The 24,963-nt window shown below is 44.1% G+C and overlaps 1 protein-coding gene and 1 long non-coding RNA gene across 3 annotated transcripts in view; one reads left to right on the forward strand and one right to left on the reverse strand.

Annotated features, from left to right (window-relative positions):
- Positions 1 to 24,963, reverse strand: part of LOC132393561 (uncharacterized) — a 43,325-nt gene that overhangs the window by 9,540 nt on the left and 8,822 nt on the right. The gene's annotated exons all lie outside the window — the stretch shown is intronic.
- Positions 1 to 24,963, forward strand: part of zgc:153372 (uncharacterized protein LOC767695 homolog) — a 34,118-nt gene that overhangs the window by 5,208 nt on the left and 3,947 nt on the right. The window contains exons 3-8 of one of the 2 annotated variants that reach the window (XM_059968979.1): positions 3,745 to 3,895; positions 6,875 to 7,011; positions 10,405 to 10,474; positions 14,636 to 14,717; positions 17,564 to 17,695; positions 20,279 to 20,421. In XM_059968979.1, coding sequence (XP_059824962.1) covers positions 3,745 to 3,895; positions 6,875 to 7,011; positions 10,405 to 10,474; positions 14,636 to 14,717; positions 17,564 to 17,695; positions 20,279 to 20,421 — 715 coding nt within the window. The remainder of the gene's footprint in view (positions 1 to 3,744; positions 3,896 to 6,874; positions 7,012 to 10,404; positions 10,475 to 14,635; positions 14,718 to 17,563; positions 17,696 to 20,278; positions 20,422 to 24,963) is intronic. The other variant, XM_059968980.1, reaches the window with a different exon arrangement.

Consider the following 24,963-nt stretch of genomic DNA (forward strand, 5'->3'; position numbering starts at 1 on the left):
CTGCCCAATTACACTTGTGTGACCAATTAACCTGTTAACCTCTTTTGAATGTGGGAGGAAACCAGAGCACCTGGAGGAAACCCATGTGGTCACACTAAAAATGTACAAACTCCTTACAGACAGTGGCAGGAATTGAACCCCAGTTGCTGGCATTTTATAGCGATGCACTAACTGTTATGCTACTGTGCTGCCCTAAATTGTAACTATTCCCTGGAGTGTAGGAGGAAGAGGGGAGATTTAATAGATATATACAAAATTATGAGGGGTTTAGACAGGGTAAATGCAAGCAAGCTTTTCCCACTAAGGTTGGCCAAGACTCGAACTAGGGGTCGTATGTTAAGGGTGAAAAGTGAAATGTTTAAAGAGAACCTGAAGGGGAACTTGTTCACTCAGAGTGTGGAACAAGCTGCCAACAGAAGTTGGTTCAATTGCAACATTTAAGAGAAATTTCGATAGATATATTGATGGGAGAGGTATGGAGGGCTATAGTCCAGGTGTGGGTCAATGGATCGAGACAGAATAACAGTTCAGCATGGTTTAGATGGTCAGAAGGGCCTGTATTATCTCCTCTTATTAGGAGCAGCGCAAGGCCATTTGCTCTCTCAAACCCTGCTATGCCATACTGTTGGGGAGAGAAATGGGGAGCGATTTCAGAAATCAGAGGTGCAGATGGATTTAGGAGTCCTTGATTCTCTTATCTTGTAGATTGGATCGATGGTATGGAAGGCAAATGCAATTTTAGTAGTCATTTCAAGGCGACTAGAATATAAAAGCAAGGATGTAATGCTAAGGCTTTTTAAAGCACTGGTGGATGTATACTTGGGAGAATCAGGAGCAGTTTTAGGCTCCATATTTAAGAGAGGATGTGCTGGGCCTGGAGAAGGGCCAGAGGAGGTTGACAAGAATGATCATGGGAATGAAAGAGTTAAACTATGAGAAACATTTGATGACTCTCGGCATGGTTGGAGTTTAGAGGGATGGGGGCAGATCTCATGAAAACCTATTAAGTACTGAAAAGCCTAGGTAGACTGGATGTGGAGAGTCGAGTATATGAGGACATAGCCTCAGAATAAAGGGACCTCCCTTTAAAACTTAGAAGGATTTTTTACAGCCAGAGTGGTGAATCTGTGAAATTCGCTGTCACTAAGGGCTGTGGAGGCCAAGTCACTGGTTGTATTTAAGACAGAGATTGATAGGTTCCTGATCAGTGAAGGTGTTGAGGATCATGGGGAAAAGGCAGCAGAATGGATAGGCTGAGCAAGCTGGGCCTTTTTTCTTTGGATCAAGGATAAGAGGTGACTTGATAGAGGAGGCATTGATCAAGTGAACAGCCAGCGACTTTATCCCAGGGTTAAAGTGGCTAATACATGAGGACCTAATTTTAAGATGATTGGAGGAACGTATAGAGGAGTTGCCAGAGATAAGTTTTTTACACAGAGAATGGTGGGTGCATGAAATGCACTGCCAGGCCTGGTGGTAGAAATCAATACATTAGGAGATTTAAGGGACTCTTAACAATGGAGGGAAGATTGATATGGATTGATCTTAGAGTAGGTTAGTATTGACTCAGTAGGTTAGTATTGGCCCACAACAGTGTGGGCCAAAGGGCCTGTAGTGTGCTGTAATGTTCTACCGTGTGTTCTATGTTCTTATGTACGTCTATCAGACCAAGCTGATGGCGTGTTTAGTAAGGCCAATGTGATTGAGCAAAGTGTGCCAGTTATAAGTTTATCTTAATGAGCAACAGACGTTTGAACCTTGGAATTTAACTTATTTGACAATAGACCTTTGAACATTAGATAGTGTCTGCTGTCCTGAAGAAGTGCCTCAGCTTGGATCATTGAATTTTTATTCCTGCTGCATTCCTCCAGCATTTTGTGGGTGCTACTTTCGTTTCCAGCGTCAGCAGAATCTCTTGTCTTTGCAGTTTCTGCTGTTGTGCTGAAAAGCTGAGGTTGGCAATGAACCATTTGGACCTGGAAGGTGAACATCCATCGCCATCGTCCATCATGACTGTACAGTAGAGATTCAATCTAATCAGTTGAATATGAGATTGATTAGCTCTCTCTTTCACATGCTGATTTTGCTCTTTAGTACATCAGCAATAATGTATTACAGCTTCAGTGGTTCTGCTCCTTACATGTCCTTCCACACTACACCAGGACTAATCCCCTGCTTTGAGAGTGAGGGATATATTGGGTCATGAGGTTACAGACCATAGTGGTAGTGTGTTTCTATTGAGAGTTAACACCATCTCCTGGATGCCCAGCATTTTTTTCTGCTAGATAGTTACGGGAGAAGGCAGGAGAATGGGGTTGACGGGAAGATAAATCAGCTTTGATCAATAGGTGGAGCAGACTCGATTTCTGCTCTAATTCTGCTCTTACGTCTAATGGTATTATGGTCTTATGGGAGTTGGTTTTTACCTTCAGCTGGGTGCAAACTGTCTAAATGCCCCTTTAGAAAAGAAATTAGGAGGAATTTTTCAAGTGGTGAATCCATGGCTCTGTAGATCAAGTTGTTGGATATATTTAAAGTGGAGGTTGAAAGGTTCTTGACTAGTAAGGGTTCAGTGGTTATGAAGAAAAGGCAGGAGAATGGGGTTGAGAGGGGAAAATAAATCGGCCATGATCTGATGACAGAGCAGACACGATGAACTGAATGGCCTAATTCTCTGCCTATGCTTTATGATCATATGTCTTATAGATATGTTCTAGTGGACAGGTTAATGGAACGAGTCTGTGAGATGATTGGTTAGTGCTAGCAGCCAGTGGATTGCGATCCAGGTGTTGGGATCAGTCTGGTTATTATGGCGATTTGGTTAATAAACCCAGTTGGGGAGATGTTGGTGTGGTTAAAGGTTCTAGTCTAGGAGACAGTGGTCTGATTAATAGAGAGATTCTGCAGAAAATCCAGAGCAAAATGCTGGAGGAACTCAGTGGGTCAGTCTGCAGCTATGGAGAGGAATAAACAGCTGGCGTTTTGTGCTGTGACCCTTCGTCAGGACTGGAGACGAACGAGGTAGAAGCCAGAAAAACTACTTATTCAATGTAAACAAGACCTGGGAGCTGAATATTGACCAGGATTAGGAAATCAGAGGTCCATGAGCCAGCACTCATCTGGGTATCGGAGGTGGAGAGGTCAGTAACTTTAAATTCATTTTAGAGGACCTGTCCTGGGCCCAGCGCCATGACAGTGTCGGTACTTCCTTAGGAGTTTGTAAAAATTCAGCATGACACCTATAACTTTGACTAACTTTTATAGATGTGTGATGGAGAGTATGTTGACTGGCTGCATCACAGCCTGGTTTGGAAACACCAGTGCCCTTAAATGAAAAATCCTACAAGAAGTAGTGGATACAGCGTAGTCCATCATGGGTAAAGCCCTTCCTACAATGGAGCACAACTACATGGAGCATTGTCGTGGGAAAGCATCATCCATCATCATAGACCCCACCAGCCAGGCCATATTCTCATCTTGCTGCTGCCTTCTGATTTCTGAATGGACGATGAACCCATGAACACTTTTTGCTCCACTTATTTATTTATTTATTTATTTATTTATTTATTTATCTATCTATCTATCTATTATAATTTATTATAACTTTTTATATATTGCAATGTGCTGCTGTCGCAAAACAACAAATTTCTCGACACATGTCAGTGATAATAAACTTGACTCTGGAATTTTCTTCATTGCCACTATGCCATATCTGAAACTACCAAATCGTTGCTCATTTTCCAGATACTTTGGATGTGGTCTTGTGGTCCCAGAGAGCTTGGAAGGATGTCACGTGTTGGATCTGGGCAGTGGGAGTGGCCGTGACTGTTATGTCCTGAGCAAGTTAGTGGGACCCCTTGGTCATGTGACAGGAGTGGACATGACTGATGAACAAGTAAGTCAACAGGTGGATTGTTCTTACCTACTTAAGCCCTGCTGCGGCATAGGCCACTGATAGCAGCTCGCTAGAGTCCTCTGTCCTAGACCAATCTTTCATGTTATCTCCAGGTTTAGCACATCTTCCGAAGCTCCTTCTGCTCCCAGGGATGAGGTCTTTGGAGCTTCTGTTGGCCTTTCTGTACCTCTGGGTTTTTAAGGGATGGGGTTGTTCATCCCATGCTCAACCCTCCTCCTTTCACAGTCAGGCTTGAGAACATCCATGGCTGAGTTTAGATTGATTGTTCAAGCTGCATTTAATGCCCGTCAGGGCACCTGGAGGAATATTTCTTTGGTTTTATTCCCTGGTTTGTCCTTTGATTTTATTTGCTGCCCATATTTTCCATTCAATCCTAACCATAATAAAACTGAACAGAATCAATATGGATTCATAAAAGGACAATCGTGTATCTCCAAAATCTTAGAGTTCTCTGAAGATGTATTGGGGAGATCAGCAACAACTATTAGATGAAGGGTGGGATAATGACATGGGAATAAAAGGAGAATGTATCAAGAAGGATACAAAGGGGATATGGATAGGTAAAGTACAGGAGCCTCAGGACCCCCACCACCAGGTTCAGGAACAATTAGTACCCTTCAGCTATCAAGTTCCTGAAACAGTGTGGCTAATTTCACTCACCCCAACACTGAACTGATTCCACAGCCTATAACAGGGGTTTCCAACCTGGGGTCCATTGCTCAATGGTATTGGGTCAATCTATAAACGCGGTTGGGAATCCCTGCTATAGATTCACTTTCAAGGACTCCACATCACATTTTCTCAGTATTATTTATTTATTTGCGGAGCTTGCCTTCTTTTACACTTTGGTTGCTTGTCAACCTTTGTGTGTATTTTTCATTAATTCTATTGTATTTCTTTGCTCCATTGTGAATGCTTGCAAGAAAATGAAACATGGTAGAGTATGGAACGTACACATACTTTAATCATAGAAACACTTTGAATGTTTGAACATTTGAGTGAGAGGGCCAAAGCATGGCAGCTAGTAATTCAATCTCTGTTCAGCCTTGGTTGGCTCGCTTAAAGTGACGATTCCAGTTCTGTGGCCCTGTTCAACTCTGGACAGCATCACAGCTGAACCTAAACTTATTTGCAGTGCAAGCACACAAAATTAGTGCATATGGTACAGTAAAGCTGTCCCACCCCTTGAGCACACTGATAAGAAACACTGTCGTAGGAAAGCAGCATCCATCATCAGAGATCCCAAGATCCCCATCACCCAGGTCATGCTCTTTTCTCACTGTTGCCATTAAGTAAAAGGAGCAATAGCCTCAGGAGGCATGCTGCCAGGTTCAAGAACAGTTACTACCCCTCAACCATTAGGCTCTTGAACAAAAATTGATAATGACACTCAACTTCACTTGCACCATCATTGAAATGTTCCCACAACCAATGATCTCACTTTAAAGGATGCTCTATCTCTATCTCATGTTCTCATTTTTTATTGCTGTTTATTTATGAAACCCACTGGCTTCTTGGCTGTCTAAATCTAGGGAATACACACTCCGGTCCTGCCAAACCTATGAGACTAAGACGACTCTCCTACCCCAAACCCCGGTTTGTGTGGACGCTGTGCAATTTGCAACCCTGTTACAACTCAGTGCCAAGAAATAACAGACAGCACACTGCATATGATCAATGGAATTATATATATGAACTTTAACTTAGGGGTTAGTAAAGAAAAGAAAGAAAAAAACAAAAAGAGCCTATTATAATTAAACAGTCAAATGTGCACAAGATGGAGCTGAACACTTCCAGAAGTCAAATTTATTCATCAATCCTCAATCGACTGCGGCACCTTGCTCCATTGAGTCATGGTCCTCCACTGGGTCAAATCCTACAACCGGTTCTCTCTGGCGTCTTCCCTCTTCATCTCCTGCCAAAGGACCCAGCTCACATTCCAAAGCACCCGTTATCTCCAAGCATAGCCCAAACACTGCTTCTACCGACCATTATGTAAGCAGTGAAACCTTTTCCAGGGAGTTACATTTATATTTGCATTTATGCAGTTCATTGTCTTCTGCAAGCTGGTTGATCTTTCACTGAACCTATTAGAGATCTGCTGAGTATGCGCCCACAGGAAGATGAATCTCAGGTTTGTACATGATGACATTTAGTCTTCGATGAGGCCCTTTGTTGGTTGAGGTCGACTGTGGTTGTTGCATCCCAGATGTCTACGTGATACACAAGTCAGGACAGTACGATATGGAGAGCAAGCTGTTGCTCATGTAGCAGGCTCTGCCTCTGCACACAGCTGGTAAATCTAAATGAATGGCAGAGACTGATACAGTTTGGCATTAGTGGATTCACAGGAGATGCCAGTCAGCGTTGAACTCCATGTACGACTGCCTGAGGGACTCTATCTCTGGATTTTTCCTGAGGGTTTACTCCTGAAGCCTTCTCCTTGAGTGGGTATAGCCACAAGGCAGCGAAGGTTTGAGATCAGAGTTTTCCATCTCCTACATTAGCTGCCAACAATGGCTGATGAGCCCTATGTACCTTGAGTGAAAGCGATTAGATTTAAGGAGCCAGTTACCCATCTTTGCACCTTCTGTCAGTCAAAATGGTTCCACTGGGCTTAGTAGCTAAGCCACACGTGAAGGCCAAGAGCTGGACTTGTTTGGCAGAGGATATTTCAGATGCATGCCATTGGGAGCATTTATTATGTAGTGGGAGCTTATCCCCATTTTCCCCGCTTCTTCGCTTCCAGCTATGACAACCTTAAGGCACTTAAAGAACATAAGGACATGATCCTGATGGAAGCAAATGGGATCAATGTAGATGGGCCTAAAGTTCTTGCAGATGGGGTTTAATCTGTATCTAACTTTCCCTGCTCTGGGAGTGTCTGACAGGACAGTGTAGAGGGAGCTTCACTCTGTATCTAACTGTCTCTATTTTCCACATCCGGTTTTGTTTCAGATCCAACTCTCACGCAAGTATGTTCCGTATCATCAGGAGAAGTTTGGATACAAGGAAGCAAACACTGAATTTGTCCAGGGATATATTGAAAAGCTGGGAGAAGCTGGTATTCCGTACAACAGTTTTGATTTGTTAATGTAAGTGCTGTTCAGAACTAGTCAATTACATTCTATAATAGAGCTGCTTAATACTTCGGTCATCCCTTCCTTGAATGTAATGACTGACATGTTATAGTGGTTTCATGGACCATTGGTGGATGACCCAGTATCTTCAATTATCCATTTTCTTTGCACGTGCTGAGACCCTGATCAGAGTCAACAATCAGGTTCAAATCCATTCATTTATCACATGTACAGTACATCTAAAATGTTCTGATGGAGCACTTTGGCCTGAAATGTTGACTGTTTATTCACTTCCATAGATGCAGCCTGGCCTGCTGAGTTCCTCCAGCATTTTGCGTATGTTGATACGGTGACAAGTGTCTGTGTATTTAGCAAAACAGTGCAGAGTAGGCCCTTTCAGCTCTCCAGACCATGCTGTCCTAGTAACCCCTCGACCTGATTAACCCTAACCGAATCATGGGACAAGTACAACCACCAATTACCCTACTTAGTGTGGTTATGGACTGTGGGAGGAAACTGGAGCACCCAGGGAAAACCCATGCATTCTATGGCGATGACTCGAGAGACTCCACACAGAACAGCGCCGGAATTGAACTCTAGAATGCCTCAATCAGTAACAGTGTGGCACTAACTACTATGCTAATACCAAAAAAACCCAAGGATGTGTCGAGGGCTGCCCGCAGGTGTTGGCACACATTCCCAGGTTCGACATAGCATGCTGGAGAAACAGTGGATCGAGCAATGTCTGTGTACACATCTATCTAGCTCTCTCACTCTCTCTCTCTCTCTCTCTCTATAGAAAGAGAGAGAGAGAGTTCGCAGTTGGCACTCTTGGATAGCACAGCGGCTCAACAAGTGCCTGACATCTCCAGTGCTATCTGTGTGGAGTTTGCATGCTCACGGAAACTAGCCATTCGGCCCACCTCATCCATGCTTCATCCCACCTATGTGCCCCTGGACAATAGCCTCCCTACCTCTCTTATCCATATAGCTGTCTAAAATTCTCTTAAAAGTTACAAATTTCTACAGAAGTAGTTTGTCATTGCTGCCTTCTGGGCAGTGTCTTTATGAGACGGGTGACCCCAGCCTTTATCAATACTCTTCAGAGATTGTCTGCCTGGCATCAGTGGTCACATAACCAGGGCTTGTGATGTGCACCAGCTGCTCATACGACCATCCACTACCTGCTCCCATGGCTTCACATGACCATGATCGGTGGTGGTGGGGGGGGGTTGGTGGCAGATGTGAAGCAGGTGTTTACACCTTGCCCAAGGGTGACCTGAAGGAGCGCCTTACACCTCCTTTGGTAGAGACGTATCTCCACACTGCCACCCATACCCAGCAGAAGGCAATGACAAGCGACTTCAGTAAAAAAACATTGCCAAGAACAATCGTAGTCAAAGACGATGATTGCCTCCATCACACGACAAGGCACAAAATAATGATGATGACTATAGTGTTCTTGTGCAAGGTGTAGAAACTCTGAACTAAACACCAAGTTAAACCATAGCCAATGAGGACAGGATCGCAGTAAGATTAACCGTTTACTGTTCACTCTTCCACATTAACGTATGGTGAAAAGGCGTTGCTTCTATGGTGTTTCTTAGTGCGTAGAAATAGAACTTTTCTCATGCTGATCCTGCACACACATGCCCCCACCTTCCCGTTTCTCCAAACCGGTATTTACCCGCAAGATGTGGCGAAACCGGGTGTGAAGTCATCACATACTGCGATATATCACAGATAATAAATTTACCTTCAACAACTGCAACTAGAAAATAATTTCAAACTAATTACTAAAGCGAGAATGTAATAAAGCTAAATAAATGCCTTAAGGGCAACACATTGACATTGTCCCTTTGGGTTAGGTAAGTTCATTGGAAGAGATGATGAGTGTAAATGAGTGTTGGATGGGCTGTTGAGTTGAAACCCTTGTTTCTGTGCCATGTGACTCAATGTCTAACAATAAGAACCAATGGGAAACTGCTGTGGACCATAGGAATCTCCTGGTGGCATAGTAGCATAGAGGTTAGTGTAACTCTCTCATAGCGCCAACAACCTGGGTTCAATTCTGTCGCTGTCTGTAAAGAGCTTTCACATTCTTTGGGTGCTAGTTTCCTCCCACTTTCCGAAGACATAAGGGTTTGTAGATTAGTGGGTCACATGGGTGTAATTAGGCGTTGTGGGCTTGTTAGGCTGAAGGGCCTGTTACCATGTTGTGTCTGTGTATCAAACAGGAACACTATGGCAACCTCGGTTATTTATACAGATAGAAACAAAGCAAAGATGAGGATATTAAAATCGATTCATTGTTAACCAGGAACTGAGGGAGCCTGGGTCGGGTTAGTATAGAAAGAGAGGGGGTAGCTCTAGTGGAGGGACGATTGGTAACAATGTCAGGGTTGGGAAGAGAGGAGGGTGCGAACTGGGGAGCTGGCAGTGGTTGAGATCTCGAGAGGAAATTGAGAGAGGGTGACGTGTGATGGGAAATAAACTGCCTTCCTCAGGATGTGCTAGTTGTTAACACAAACGATGCATTTCACTCTATGTTTCCATGTACACGTGTGAAATATATCTGTCGCAGTGCATGCGAAATACCAGCGAAACACAGCAGGTCAGGCAGCATCTATGGAAATGAACAAACAGTTGATGCTTCGGGCTGAGGCCCTTCATCAGGACTGGAATGGAAGGGGGGAGAAGACAGAATAAAAGGTGTGGGGAGGGGAAAGAAGATAGCTGGATGGTGATGGGTGAAGCCAGGCAGGTGGGAAAGGAAAAGGGCTGGAGGAGAAGGAATCTAATGAGAGAGGAGAGTGGACCATTGGAAAAAGAGGAGGAGGAGGGGACCCAGGAGGTGGTGATAGGCAGGTGAGAAGAGGTAAGAGGCCAGAGTGGGGGAATAGAAGAAGAGGAGAGGGGGAGGGAAAATTTTTACCAGAAGTAGAAATCAATATTTATGCCATCAGGTTGGAGGCTACCCAGATGGAAAATAAGGTGTGGCTCCCCCACCCTGAGGGTGGCCTCATCGTGGCACAAGAGGAGGCCGTGGACTGACGTGTCGGAATGAGAATGGAAATTAAGATGTTTGGCCACCGTGAAGTTTGGCTTTTGGCAGATGGAGCAGCAGTGCTCTATAAAGTGGTCCCCCGATTTACGACGGGTCTCACCAAAGCAAAGGAGGCCGCATCGGGAGCACTGGACACAGTGGACGACCCCAGCAGATTTGCAGGTGAAGTGTTGACTCACCTGGAAGGACTGTTTGGGGCCCTGAATGGATATGAGGGAGGAGGTAATAAATCCCAATCTGAATCTGGTTAGAGTTGATGGATTCAGTATCTGTATGGTCTGTTTCTATCTGTATAAGAGAATCTTTAACCGTCTAATAAGATTGTTCACATTTCCCGTCAGCTCAAACTGCGTCATCTGCTTGTGCCCAGACAAAAAGGCAGTCTTTGAGGAAGCTTACCGTATCCTTAAGGTCAGTTTAATTTTAATAATATTAGTCTTTTTTTCTCAAATTCAAGTTTAATTGTTATTCTGCCGTGAATACAGCCCAATGAAACAGCTTTACTCTGGGGCCAAGGTGCAAAACACAGTGCTGGCAATCACACTGAGCACAAGGCACACACAAGATATCAATAAAATACAGTCACACACAAAAAAATATCATGCAAAACCCTGAGTCCGTGAATGCTGGAGAATTCTGCAGATGAACACACTGCAGCTTGTCTTCTGCCAAGCGAACACTGGGGGCAGCACCGACTCTCACCCGGACGCCATGCCACACCACCTCTGGTGGAGTGCACCGATTCCCATTCTCCCTCCTTGGCAACACTGCATCCTGAGACCCAGTCCTCACTACAGCCCAGGCCCTGCTGTTCGCTAATAAGTCACTGAATCCGATTTGCACCCTTCCACATTAACAATGTCCAGTAGGGTCTTGTGATCACTAGAAAAGCAACTAAGCTCGCTGTTAGTCTGCACGTCTCCTTCCCACACCGACTCCTCTGTCGCTACTGTGACAGAGGCAGCAGCATGATCCGCATCAAGTCCAGATCTTTCAGTTTCTCTGCTGCTCTCTTTTCCCTGGCCTGCTGAGTTCCTTCAGCTTCTGGTGTGGGTTGCTTGGATTTCCAGCATCTGCAGATTTTCCCTTGTTTGTGAACAACTTTCCTGATGGGGTAGACCTGCAGTAAGTTCTCAGTGTCCAACAAGGTCTTGCGATTATGAAAGATATGATTATAAGGGACAATAGCACCTTTAGTTGACCCTGTAGAAACCACTGTGATCGAACGCACTATGCATCAAGTTCTGTATTGGACCAATGAGATTGAGGGTTTGCACCCTGACCTACCTTTGTGGTCCCAGATGGGTGTAAATAGCTTGAGCCTGATGGGAATGATAACTACTTTTCAATTCACCCTGTCCAAAACTATACTTAATTTGACTGGGCTTACAAAGGAGGGTGAAAAAAAAAACATGCAGATGCTGGAAATCTGAGATAAAAACAAAGTTTCACAGAAAATTTCAGCCGATAAGGCAGCATCTGTAGGAAGAGAAATAATTATCGATGCTAGTCTGTGACCCTTCATCAGAAATGGGAAGAGAGAAAGAGAGAGATGTATGTAGGTTTTAGGAGGAGGGAAGGTGAGAGTGTGGTGTGTAGAACAAGGGGAATGTGTGTGATAGTATGAATTGAAATGGCACAGTGGGGATCGTTATCTGTGTGTTAAATTGTGAAGTTAGAATACAGCCCATAGAATATAGATTAGGGCTGCATTCCATGTTTATTTACTTATCTATCGAGATATGGCATGGAACAGGCCCCTCCAACCCTTTAAACCATACAGCTCAATAATCCCCCCGATTTAATCCTAGCCTAATCACAGGACAATACTGTCTTTGGACTATGGGAGGAAACCCACACATACATGGGGAGAATTTAACTCCTTACAGGCAGCAACGATAATTGAACCTGGGTCGCCTGTAAAAACCTAGAAACATAGAAACCCCACAGCACAACACAGGCCCTTCGGCCCACAATACTGTGCCCAACATGTACTTACTTTAGAAATACCCAGGGTTACTCATAGCCCTTTATTTTTCTAAGCTCCACGTACCTATCCAGGAGTCTCTTAAAAGATCATATCATATCCGCCTCCACCACCATCACCAGCAGCCCATTCCACATACTCATCACTCTCTGCGTAAAAACCTTACCCCTGACATCTCCTCTGTACCTACTTCCAAGCACCTTAAAACTGCGCCCTCTCATGCTAGCCATTTCAGCCCGGGGAAAAAGCCTCTGACTATCCACATGATCAATGCCTCTCATCATCTTATACACCTCTGTCAGGTCACCCTCCATCACTCCAAGGAGAAAAGATCAAGTTCACTCAACCTATTCTCATAAGGCGTGCTCCCCAATCCAGGCAACATTCTCTGCACCCTTTCTATAGTTTCCACATCCTTCCTGTTGTGAGGTGACCAGAACTGAGCACAGTACTCCAAGTGGGGTCTGATCAGGGTCCTATATAGCTGCAACATTACCTCTCAGTTCTTAAACTCAATCCCACAGTGGATGAAGGCCAGTGCACCGTATGCCTTCTTAACTACTGAGTCAACCTGTGCAGCAGCTTTGAGTGTCCTATGGACTCGGACCCCAAGATCCCTCTGATCCTCCACACTGCCAAGAGTCTTATCATTAATACTATATTCAGCCATCAAATTTGTCCTACCAAAATGAACCACATCACACTTATTTGGATTGAACTCCATCTGTTTGAACTTAGCCCAGTTTTGCATCCTATCAATGTCCTGCTGTAACCTCTGACAGTCCTCCACACTATCCACAACACCTCCAACCTTTGTGTCATCAGCTAACTTACTAACCCATCCCTCCACTTTCTCGTCTAGGTAATTTATAAAAATCACGAAGAGAAGGGATCCCAAAACAGATCCCTGAGGCACACCACTGGTCACCGACCTCCATGCAGAATAGGACCCGTCTACAAACACTCTTTGCCTTCTGTGGGCAAGCTAATTCTGGATCCACAAAGCAATGTCCCCTTGGATCCCATGCCTCCTTACTTTCTCAATAAGCCTTGCATGGGGTACCTTGTCAAATGCCTTGCTGAAATCCATATACACTACATCTACTGCTCTACCTTCATCAATGTGTTTAGTCACATCCTCAAAAAATTCAATCAGGCTCGTAAGGCACAACCTGCCATTGACAAAGCCATGTTGACTATTCCTAATCATATTATGCCTCTCCAAATATTCATAAATCCTGCCTCTCAGGATCTTCTTCATTAACTTACCAACCACTGAAGTTAGACTCACTGGTCTATAATTTCCTGGGCTATCTTTACTCCCTTTCTTGAATAAAGGAACAACATCCGCAACCCTCCAATCCTCTGTAATTTTCCCTGTTCCCACTGATGATGCAAAAATCATCACCAGAGGCTCAGCAATCTCCTCCCTCTCCTCCCACAGTAGCCTGGGGTACATCTCGTTTGGTCCTGGAGACTTACCCAACTTGATGCTTTCCAAAAGTTCCAGCTTATCCTCTTTCTTAACGTCTGTATGCTCAAGGTTTTTAATCCATTGTAAGTTATCCCTACAATTGCCAAGATCATTTTCCATAGTGAATACTGAAGGGAAGTATTCATTAAGTACTTCAGCTGTCTCCTCCAGTTTCATACACACTTTTCCACTGTCACCCTTGATTGGTCCTATTCTCTCACATCTTCTTGCTTTTCACATACTTATAGAATTTCCTGGGGTTTTCTTTAATCCTGCTCGCCAAGCCTTCTCATGGCCCCCCTTCTGGCTCTCCTAATTTCATTCTTAAGCTCCTTCCTGGTAGCCTTATAGTCTTCTAGATCTCTTTTGTAAGCTTTTCTTCTTGACTTGATTTTTAACAGCCTTTGTACACCACGGTTCCTGTACCCTACCATCCTTTCCCTGTCTCATTGGAACGTACCTGTACAGAATTCCACGCAAATATCCCTTGAACATTTGCCACACTTCTGCCATACATTTCCCTGAGAACATCTGTTCCCAATTTATACAGAGTCCTCCAGGTGCTCTGGTTTCCTCCACATTTCCAAGGAAAGAATATATGAAATGACTGTGAAGTTTGAGGCAATAGATGGCTAACACCCCTCAGGGACAGCCAAGGATTGGCAGTAAATGCTCACTGACAACATCCCGTGAATAAAACATCAGATATTACAGAATTGAGTATATTATAAAAATAGTGCTTACACTCTTTGTTTGTTTGTTACGTGCGATCATAGCCTATCCATCACCATGGTTGCCCTTGGCAAATTTTTCTACGTTTGCCTTCTTTTGGGCAGTGTCTTTATGAGTCGTGTGACCCTGTTCATTATCAATACTCTTCAGAGATTCTCTACCTGGCATCAGTAGTGGCAATAACCAGGACTCGTGGTGTACACCAGCTGCTCATACGACCATCGATCCCCCTGCTCCCACGGCTTCACATGACTCTGATCGAGGGCTAAGCAGGCTAGCGGAGGGAAGGAGCGCCTTAGACCCCGAAACCCTTTACATTCCTCATACTTTTCAATTGTAATTGAAAAATAAATCCCGGGGAATCTTTTGTGTGTTGCAGGAAGGCGGAGAAGTGTACTTCAGCGACATGTATGCCAGTGAGCCTGTGAATGAAGAGCTGAAGAAGGACGTTGTGCTCTGGGGTAACAGTTAGCTGGCCGTATTGTGCAGCCCACTCGAGCTAGTGGGGGAGTGTGTCTAGGACCAGAGGGTGCAGCCTCAGCATAGCAGGACATGCCTTTAGAACAGGGATAAGGAGGAATTTCTTTAGCCAGAGAGTGTTGAATGTGTGGAATTCATTGCCATTGGGTAACTTTAAAGTGGATGTTGATAGGTTTGTGATGAGTAAGGATGTCAAAGGTTATGGAGAGAAGGCAGAAGAATGGGATTGAGAGGGATAATAAATCAGCCTTGATGGAATGGCGAGCACACTCAATGGGATGACCCACCCTCATGTCAGATTCAAACACTCAGTACAACCAGGAGATAGCCTGTGCACAGTGATGTTTATCTCTGCCAGTAATGATAGCCAGACACACTCTGGGAAACTTCCAGCTACCACAGAATAATAAGGCATGAGACATATAGAAATAGACCATTCAGTAAAGGTGAACTTGCAGGTTGAGTCGGTGGCGAGGAAGGCAAATGCAATGCTAGCACTCATTTCGAGAGGACTAGAATATAAAAGAAAGAATGTAATGCCAGATCACTCTAGAACTTGCACTTGGAGGACTGTGAGCAGTTTTGGGCCCTTTATCTAAGAAACGTTATAGGAGAGGGTCCAGAGGAGGTTGATGAGAATGAAAGAATTAATGTATTAGGAGTTTTTGATGGCTCTAGGCCTGGACTCGCTGGAAAAATAGGGGGGAGATCTCACTGAAAGCTTTCAAATATTGAAAGATAAAGTATCTGTCGAGAGGCTCTTTCCTAAAGTGGGGGAATAAATCGGCCATGATGGAATGACAGCATAGATTGGATGGGCCAAATGGCCTAATTCTGTTCCTATATCTTAAGGTTTTATAGTCATTTGACCCACCATTTCCAAACCAAGCAACGAGAACCCAACTGACTTAACCTATAGCCTCTGTGCGCAGGTGATTCAAGTGCTTATCCGGACTTCTCTTAACTGCTGGTGTAACAGTGTTCATGGTTATTAACATCACCAGTTTTTAAGAAAAAACTGCTTCACAATTCTCCTTTGGCCTTTCCCCCCTAACTCGATCGAGAAGCAAGATTGTCCAGGGTGGGTAGGCTGCTGTACTCCCAGGTCATTAAGGTGGTGAATGCATATGGGAATCTTGCCTTCATTGGCTCTGGTGTAGAATATAAGGGCAGAGATGTAATGTAATAGTTATAAGGAGAGGTTGGTTTTATAGACGTCAAAGTCAAAGTGGAGTTTCTTGACATCTGCATGAGTACATGCTCCAAGTGGACCACAACGTTATCATGGTTTGGAGGCTTGTTTGTCTCAATGACCTGGAGAGCTAGGCTGGCTGGAGGCCAGACTAAGACTGGTCCACTGGTCCTCCAGGTTCAGAGGTTCTGCTTAGGGCTAACAACACTGACAGATAAAACAAAACTGTTACGGAAACAGCAATGAAGTATCCTTCTACACCTGAGTGTGATGGTATTCCAGAGTCCCCACCCGGGACTTGCGTGACTGACAGTAGAGGAAGCTACTGACCCAATGAAGGAAGCTAACCTGAACCATACCTGGGACACAATAGAGAAGATGGCCAAGGACAGTCAGATGGAGGACTTACATCACTGCCCTAAATGCCAGTGGCGTAATGGGCGGTAGTAAGCACAAAAACATGTACAGGTGCAACAAGGAACTCGAAATCACAGGCATGTAGCATCAGGTACACAATATTCACAAGAAAAACTCAAATTGAGCGCAGTTTTAACATGAGGACATAATTAAAAGAAGCAGAGCCAAGTCCATTGTAAAAGAGTGGTTTTAGTTCAAGACTCAAGTTTATATGTCAAGTGTATGACGTTGGTGAGGCCTAATTTGGAGATTTGGTCACTTGCCTACACTCACTTGCTTAATGTCTATTTCAACGCTGGCGTTCAGGGCAGTAATGAAGACCCTCCATCTCTGGCGGTGTTCCAGGCTTCCTTCACTTTGCCAGTAGCTTGCTCTCTGTTTTCACTTTGGTGCTATCCCTGCTCAGTGGAACAAACCCGTCTCAGCCCTACAGGCACCATGGTAGCATAGTGGTTAGCATGTCACTATTACAGCTTGAGACATCAGAGTTCAGAGTCCAATTCTGACACCGTCTGTGAGATGTTTTTGTACATCTTGGTGTGACCGCGTGAGTTTCCTCCCGCAGTCCAAAGAATTACTGGTTTGTAGGTTAATTGGTCAATGTAAATAGGTTGGTTGCTGGGCAGCGCAGTTGCTGTTCCATGCTATATCTCTAAGTAAATGAATTAGTGAGTGGTGCAGTGGTGGGGTGGAGATATGTCTCTACTAAAGGAGAGGTAAGTCACTCCTTCCCTCTGCTAGCCTGCAGGTCACCCCTGGATAAGGTGTAGCATCTTCTTAGCCCCCACCCCCTGATTAGGGTTGCATGAAACCGTGGGAGCAGGTCATATGATGGTCATATGAGCAGCTGGTGTATATCACAAGTCAGGGTTATATGACGACTGATGCCAGGCATGTTTTCTATTGGAGTCTGCAACACACTGACTGTGGAGATGATGGAGGAAGAAACACTCACTAGTCAAGCATGTAACTGCCAAAGACACTGAAGAATACGAACACAATGCAGGTAAACGAGATTAATGTTGACAGGTGCCCTGGGCAGCACAGATATGGTGGGCCGAAAGGCCTGTCTTGGTGCTGCACCATTCTATGTCTCTGTGACCACAGTGACTGGAGTGGAGAGGTACCTCATTAGCAGTCAGCGCCATAGAATGCTGTGGGTGTGATGTGATAGGTTCTAACCCAATGCATCACTTTTTCTCTGTGTTTTTGTGGAAGGGGAGGGACTGGCAGGTGCCCTGTACTGGAAGGACTTGATCAGCCTGGTGAGGGCCATCGGATTCAGTACACCCTATCTTGTCACTGCCAGTCACATCAAAATTCTGAAGACAGAACTTCTCAAGCAGACTGGTAAATGCTTTTTGCTCTTTTCCCATTGTTTTAATCTCAGGACATCTCTCTTTTTTCTCCTTCTCTCCCTCTCTCCCTATCCCTATCCCAATCCCAAATTGCCCTCTGGAACTCAATCCCAAAATTCTCACAATGGATCTCATTCCTAAGGGTGACATACTCCTTATCCAGAATTTGAGATTAAAGATTCACAAATAAAGATAAGATTAATTTGTCACATGCCCTCTATTGCTCTCTACAGCTCCATTTCTCTCTGCCTCATTCACAGACCTATATTACTCTCTTATTCTTGTCCTCTATTACTCTCTACAACTATTTTTCTCTCTCTCGTTCTCAAACCTTTATTACTCTCTATAACTCATTCCCACTTCACTTTACGATTCGTACTCAGCCAGCTCCCAGTTCTCTGGATATCGTCCACTTTACATTGTCTTAGACACTGAAGGTTCAGAAATAGTTATTACCCCTCAACCAGCAGATTCCTGAACCAAGGTGGATAACACACGGTAGGCTTATTCAGAAAGTCAGAAGGCATGGGATCCAGGGAAGTTTGGCCAGGTGGATTCAGAATTGGCTTGCTTGCAGAAAGCAGAGGGTCGTGGTGGAGGGAGTACATTCAGATTGGAGGGTTGTGACTAGTGGTGTCCCACAAAGGTCTGTTCTGGGACCTCTACTTTTCGTGATTGTTATTAACGACCTGGATGTGGGGGTAGAAGGGTGGGTTGGTGTGGATAGTGTAGGGGATTGTCAAAGATTGCAGAAAGACATTGATAGGATGCAGAAATGGGCTGAGAAGTGGCAGATGGAGTTCAACCCGGAGTAGTGTGAGGTGGTACACTTTGGAAGGACAAACTCCAAGGCAGAGTACAAAGTAAATAGCAGGACTCTTGGTAGTGTGGAGGAGCAGAGCAATCTGGGGGTACATGTCCACAGGTCTCTGAAAGTTTCCTCAGTCAAGGGATAGAGTTTAAGAGTTGCGATATAATGATGCAGCTCTATAAAACTCTGGTTAGGCCACACTTGGAGTACTGTGTCCAGTTCTGGTTGCCTCACTATAGGAAGGATGTGGAAGCATTGGAAAGGGTACAGAGGAGATTTACCAGGATGCTGCCTGGTTCAGAGAGTATGCATTATGATCAGAGATTAAAGGAACATAGAACACAGAATAGTACAGAACAGTACAGGCTCTTCGGCCCACAATGTTGTGCCAACCCTCAAACCCTGCCTCCCATATAACCCCCCACCTTAAATTCCTCCATATACCTGTCTAACAGTCTCTTAAACTTCACTAGTGTATCTGCCTCCACCACTGACTCAGGCAGTGCATTCCACACACCAACCACTCTAAGTGAAAAACCTTCCTCTAATATCCCCCTTGAACTTCCCTCCCCTTACCTTAAAGCTATGTCCTCTTGTTCTGAGCAGTGGTGCCCTAGGGAAGAAGCGCTGGCTGTCCACTCTGTCTATTCCTCTTAATATCTTGTACACCTCTATAATGTCTTCTCTCATCCTCCTTCTCTCCAAAGAGTAAAGCCCTAACTCCCTTAATCTCTGATCATAATCCATACTCTCTAAACCATGCAGCATCCTGGTAAATCTCCTCTGTACCCTTTCCAATGCTTCTACATCCTTCCTATACTGAGGCGAACAGAACTGGACACAGTACTCCAAGTGTGGCCTAACTAGAGTTTTATAGAGCTGCATCATTACATCGCGTCTCTTAAACTCTATCCCTCGACTTATGAAAGTTAACACCCCATAAGCTTTCTTAACTACCCTATCTACCTGTGAGGCAACTTTCAGGGATCTGTGGACATGTACCCCCAGATCCCTCTGCTCCTCCAAACTACCAAGTATCCTGCCAGGGAGCTATAAGGGAGCTAAGACTTTACTCTTTGGAGAGAAGGAGGATGAGAGGATACATGATAGAGGTATAAAAGATATTAAGAGGAATAGACAGAGTGGACAGCCAGTGCCTCTTCCCCAGGGCACCACTGCTCAGTACAAGGGGACATGGCTTTAAGGTAAGGGGAGGGAAGTTCAAGGGGGATATTAGAGGAAGGTTTTTCACTCAGAGGGTGGTTGGTGTGTGGAATGCACTGTCTGAGTCAGTGGTGGAGGCAGATACACTAGTGAAGTTTAAGAGACTACTATTCAGGTATATGGAGGAATTTAAGGTGGGGGTTATATGGGAGGCAGCGTTTAAGGGTCGGCACAATATTGTGGGCCGAAGGGCCTGTACTGTGCTGTACTATTCAATGTTCTATGTTCTAACTTCACTCACCTCAACTCTGAACTAATTCCACAACCTACAGAAACACTTTCAAGGATTCTACAACTCATGTTCTCAGTATTTATCTATCTATCTATTTATTTATGCACCTTTTGTCTTATTTTGCACGTTGGTTGTCAGTCTTTGTGTGTTGTTTTTTCATTGATTCTATTGTATTTCTTCGGTTTTTTGTAAATGCCCGCGGGAAAACAGATCTTAAGGCAGTATATGGATATATACTGTACATGTACTTCGGTAATAAACTTATTTAGAATTTTTAATATTGATCTTCTGGTGATTAATTTTTTCAGGAGATGTGCAGTATGCTTCTGGAACTTACCGCTTTTTCAAACTGCCTGCAGTGAAGAGCAAGAGCAAATGTCTTGTGACTTACAAGGGGACAGTGACTGACCACGAGCAAGAGCTGCATTTTGACTCAGCTCACATTTTCAAAGTAAGAAAATTCAGGCCTTCGGCTCTCCAAAGAAACTTGGGTTATAATTTAGACCATAGTGCATAGAATGGAATGCAACAGCCCTATAGTCCACAACGTTTTACCGACTTTTTAATCTACTCTGAGATAATTCTAACTCTTCCCTCCCACATAACCCCCCATTTTTCTATCACCATGTGCCTATCTAAGAGTTTCCTAAATGTCCCTAATGTATCTTCCAGCACCCCTGGCAGGTTGTTCCACTAACCCACCACTCTCTGTATTAAAAAAAAATTACATCTGACAGTCCCCAATCTTCCAATCACCTTAACTTTAGTTCCCCTCATATTAGGGGAAAAAGTCCTGGGGGAAAAACGTTTGTGGCTATCCACTCCTCTTATCATCTTGTACATCTCCATCAAATTCAGGTTCAAATTCATTGTTGTCAAACTGTACATATATACAACCAATGCTCCTCCAGGCCTTGGTGCACTCACAAACATCTATCACACTCAGCACAGAAACAGGCTCTTTGGCCCAACCAGTCTGTGCCAAACCACTTAAACTGCCTAGTCTCATCGACCTGCACTGGGAACATAGCCCTCCATACCCTCCCATCCATGTATCTATCCAAACTTTTCTGAAATATTAAAATTGGCCCTCCTTCCACCACTTGCACTGCTAGTTTGTTCCACACTCTCACCACTCTTCGAGTGAAAAAGTTTCCCCCCATGTTCCCCTTAAACATTTCACCTTCCACCCTGAAGCGATGATCTTCGGTTCTAGTCTCACTCAACCTCAGTAGAAAAAGCCTGCTTGCATTAACCCTGTCCCAGCCCTTCATAATTTTATGTTCCCTTTTCAAATCTCTCCTCAATTTTCTATGCTCTAGAGAATAAAGTTCTAACCTAATCAATCTTTAGTTATAACTAGGGTCATCCAGTCCCAGCAACATCCTTGTAAATTTTCTCCTTAGTTTTTAATCTGATTTACATCTTTTCTGTAGGTTAGTGATCAAAACTACACACAATGCTCCATATTAGGCCTCACCTAATACAACTTCAACATAATATCCTAACTTCTGCTCTCAGTACTTTGATCTATGAAGTGTTCTTTACGACCCTGTGACACAACTTTTAAGGAATTATGGATCTGTATTCCCAGATCCCGCTGTTCTGGAGGGAAATGTGACACACTCTGGGTTTCCCTCCACAGATGCTGCCTGACACACTGGGTTCCTCCAGCTTTTGTGCGGTCCTGTACTGCTGTGCTGGTTTTGGCCAGCAGATGGCAGTCATGGGCAAATTGGCCCTGAAGCTTAAACACCAGATTCTGCAGATGCTGGATATCTTGAGCAACACACACTCAAAATTCTGGAGGAAGGGTCTCTGCCCAAAATGTCGACTATTTATTCTCCACAGATGCTGCCTGACCTGCTGAGTTCCTCCAATGTTGTGTGTGTTGCACCTGACTGTTGGTGCAACTTGACTGTTGTCTAGTTTTTATGTTTTGAGATCAAAATCAAATTTATTATCTCATTATTTTGCATCAGCAATAGTATAAAAAAAAACAGCAAAATATAAATTGCACACTAAATAAATAGTGCAAATGAAAAGATTAACAAGGTGGAGGTCATAGGTTGAAGGGTTTTGTACCTCACATGGGTTTGGGAGTTCCTGTCGGAGCAAAGTGCATTTTGTCATTGGTATGGTCGTGCAGGCGAGATGTGCTGCCAGTGGAGAAAGTGGCCCATTCATGAGAACGTGCTGAGGATGGAGGATCCATGCCAGTACTGGGGCAGTTCTGCTCTCTTGACCTCGGAAGTCCAAGTCCAGTGGTACTAGTGAATGTCAAAAACTGGGGACGTGCCTGGTTGCAGTGGATGACCATGACATCTTCTGAGCCTTGTCCTGCCCTTCGTTGCAGTTGCAGTTCCACCTTCCTGGCTGCTGGATCTCACTGTAGATTTCATCTGCCCAGCCCCCTAGAGCTGACTTTGCATGCTAGGACAGGCATTGAGGTGCCACAAGGTGAAACGACAAGAATTCAAAATAAGTAGATTCTGCAGATGCTGGAAACCTAGAGCAACACACACAAAATGCTGGAGACACTCAGGCAGCATCTTTGGAGAGGAATAAATTATTGATGTTTCGGGCTGAAACCCTTCATTAAAATAATGTGTAACTGCTACAAAGTACAGTGCAGGTAAACAATTAGATACAAGATTATAATAGGGCAGATTGTGAGGTCAAGAATCCAACTTGTTTTACTAGGGAACTGTTCAATAGTCTTTTAACTGTAGGATTGAAGCTGTACTTGAGCCTGATGATACGTGCTTTCAGGACTTTGTATCTTCTGCCCTTGCAAAGAATCTGATAATCAGGTATAAAATCCTCAAGATCCGGGTTTCCCAACCTTTTTTACTCAATGGATCAATACCATTAAGCAAGGGGTCTGTGGAGCCCAGGTTAGCAACCCCTGATCTGGGTGTTGCTGTACTTGGCACAGGCATAGTCCCCTTCCTAAGCTTGTAGAGCAGTCACTCGAATTGAGTATAATGTTCTCACAAGGGGTTATTCCTTAATGGAGAATGCCGGTATACGACTTTGTTTAATGTGTGGCGGCAGCCACCGCATGGAATCAGAGTCCAGTGGTATGGAATGCAAGATGACTGGGGACCCTTCACTGCTGTTGTAACAGCTCAATCGTTGAGATCTTGGTTAGATTGTTCTTTGTGTGGAACCTCCCCCTTGACCTTACTGCCATGGGCGATCCTACCTGGAGCTGAATTTCAGATGGCGTCACTCTCGTGATCTCAGTCCCTCACAAGCCTCTCCACCACGACAAAGTGAAGATCATCAGAGAAGGTTTCCTGCGACTACACTATAGCCAATCACCAGTAACGTTCAACTCTTCAACGGTACGATAACTGGTGCACAATGGCGGACCGGTCAAAGCTGATCTACCTGGGTGGAAATTTGGTTCAGTTTTTACAATCTCAGCTGACAAGATCGCACAAAAACATGATTACAGTAAGAACAGGTTTTAATAACAGAATGTTGGTAATAGAAGGACTGAGTTAAAAACTGCAGTAGGTCTTGATTACAGAATGAAATGATTATCCACAGTTTACATATTTGTGATCTTCTGCTGCTGTAACCCATCCACTTCAAGGTTCGACATGTTGTGAATTCAGAGATGCTGTTCAGCATGCCATTGTATTAACTGTTAGCTTGAACCTGTCTGGCTATTCTTCTCTGACCTCTGTCATTCTAGACACTGTTTGTGTGAAAATCCTAGATTAGTGGTTTCTGAGATATTCAAACCACACGGTCTGGCACCAACATGGTCAAAGTCACTAACGCCATATTTCTTCCTCATTGTGATGTTGGGTCTGAGCAACAACTGAACTGCTTGACCAAGCCTGCATGCTTTCATGCATTGAGTTGCTACCACATGACTGGCTGATTAGATATTTGCATTAACGAGCAGGTGTACAGGTTTTTATTAAATTATGGCCACTGAGTGCATTTGATTGATTTTGGAGTAGGTTAAAGGGTTGGCACAACACTGTCTGGCAAAATATCTGTACCGTGCTCTACCATTCTATGTACTAATTTGCTTAACAGTATTACAACACTTTAGCATTAGCTTAACAATCAGGGTATGGTAGTGTAGTGGGTGGCTTCACTATTTACAATGCCAGCAACTGGAAGATCAGGATTCTGCTGTCTGTTCTCTTCCTCAATGCATAGATTTCCTCAGCGCGCTCTGATTTCCTCCCACATTCCAAAGACATAAAGGTTAAGATTAGTGAGTTGTGAGCGTGTTATGTTGGCCCAAGAAGCTTGACGACACTTGAGGGCTGCCTCCTTCTCATCCTCGTACTGTGTTGGTTGTTGATGCAAACAACGCTTTTCATTCTATGTTTCAATGTACATGTGACGTATAAAGCTGATCTTTGAATGGGTCTGAGCTGCTTTGGCAAATCATAACAAGGATATTATTGAGGGGTCAAATATGAAGTACAACCCATTCCACACCACTGGACTCTATGCTGTTGTGCTGAGCTGTTTATGTTGTGTCTGGTCCTGAGCTAATTATGACAGTGTCACCACTGCACTCTGTGCTGTTGTACCGAGCAAATGGGTCTGTTCCTGAGCTGCTTTTTACAGGATCACCACAATGGGTGCACAATAGTATTCATGTTCAGTTAAAACATTAATGAAGTTATTGAAATTTGGATGAAGCCTTAAGACATAGAAGCATGATTTGGCCATTTGGTCCATCAAAATTGCTCTGTCATTCCATCTTGGCTGATTTATTTTCCCTCTCAACCCATTCTCCTGCCTTTTCCCCATAACCTTTGATACCCCTACTAATCAAGAACCTATCAACCTCCACTTTAAAAATACTCGATGACTTGGACTCCACAACAATCTGGGGCAATGAATTCCACAGATTCGCCACCCTCTGAACACTTAATTCTGCATTCTCTTATTGCTTTCTTCAACGCACTGTTGATGTGAAATGGGTTCTATGGATGGCATGCAAATTTATTTC

The sequence above is a fragment of the Hypanus sabinus genome, chromosome 4, assembly GCF_030144855.1.
Source record: "Hypanus sabinus isolate sHypSab1 chromosome 4, sHypSab1.hap1, whole genome shotgun sequence".
NCBI lineage: Eukaryota > Metazoa > Chordata > Chondrichthyes > Myliobatiformes > Dasyatidae > Hypanus > Hypanus sabinus.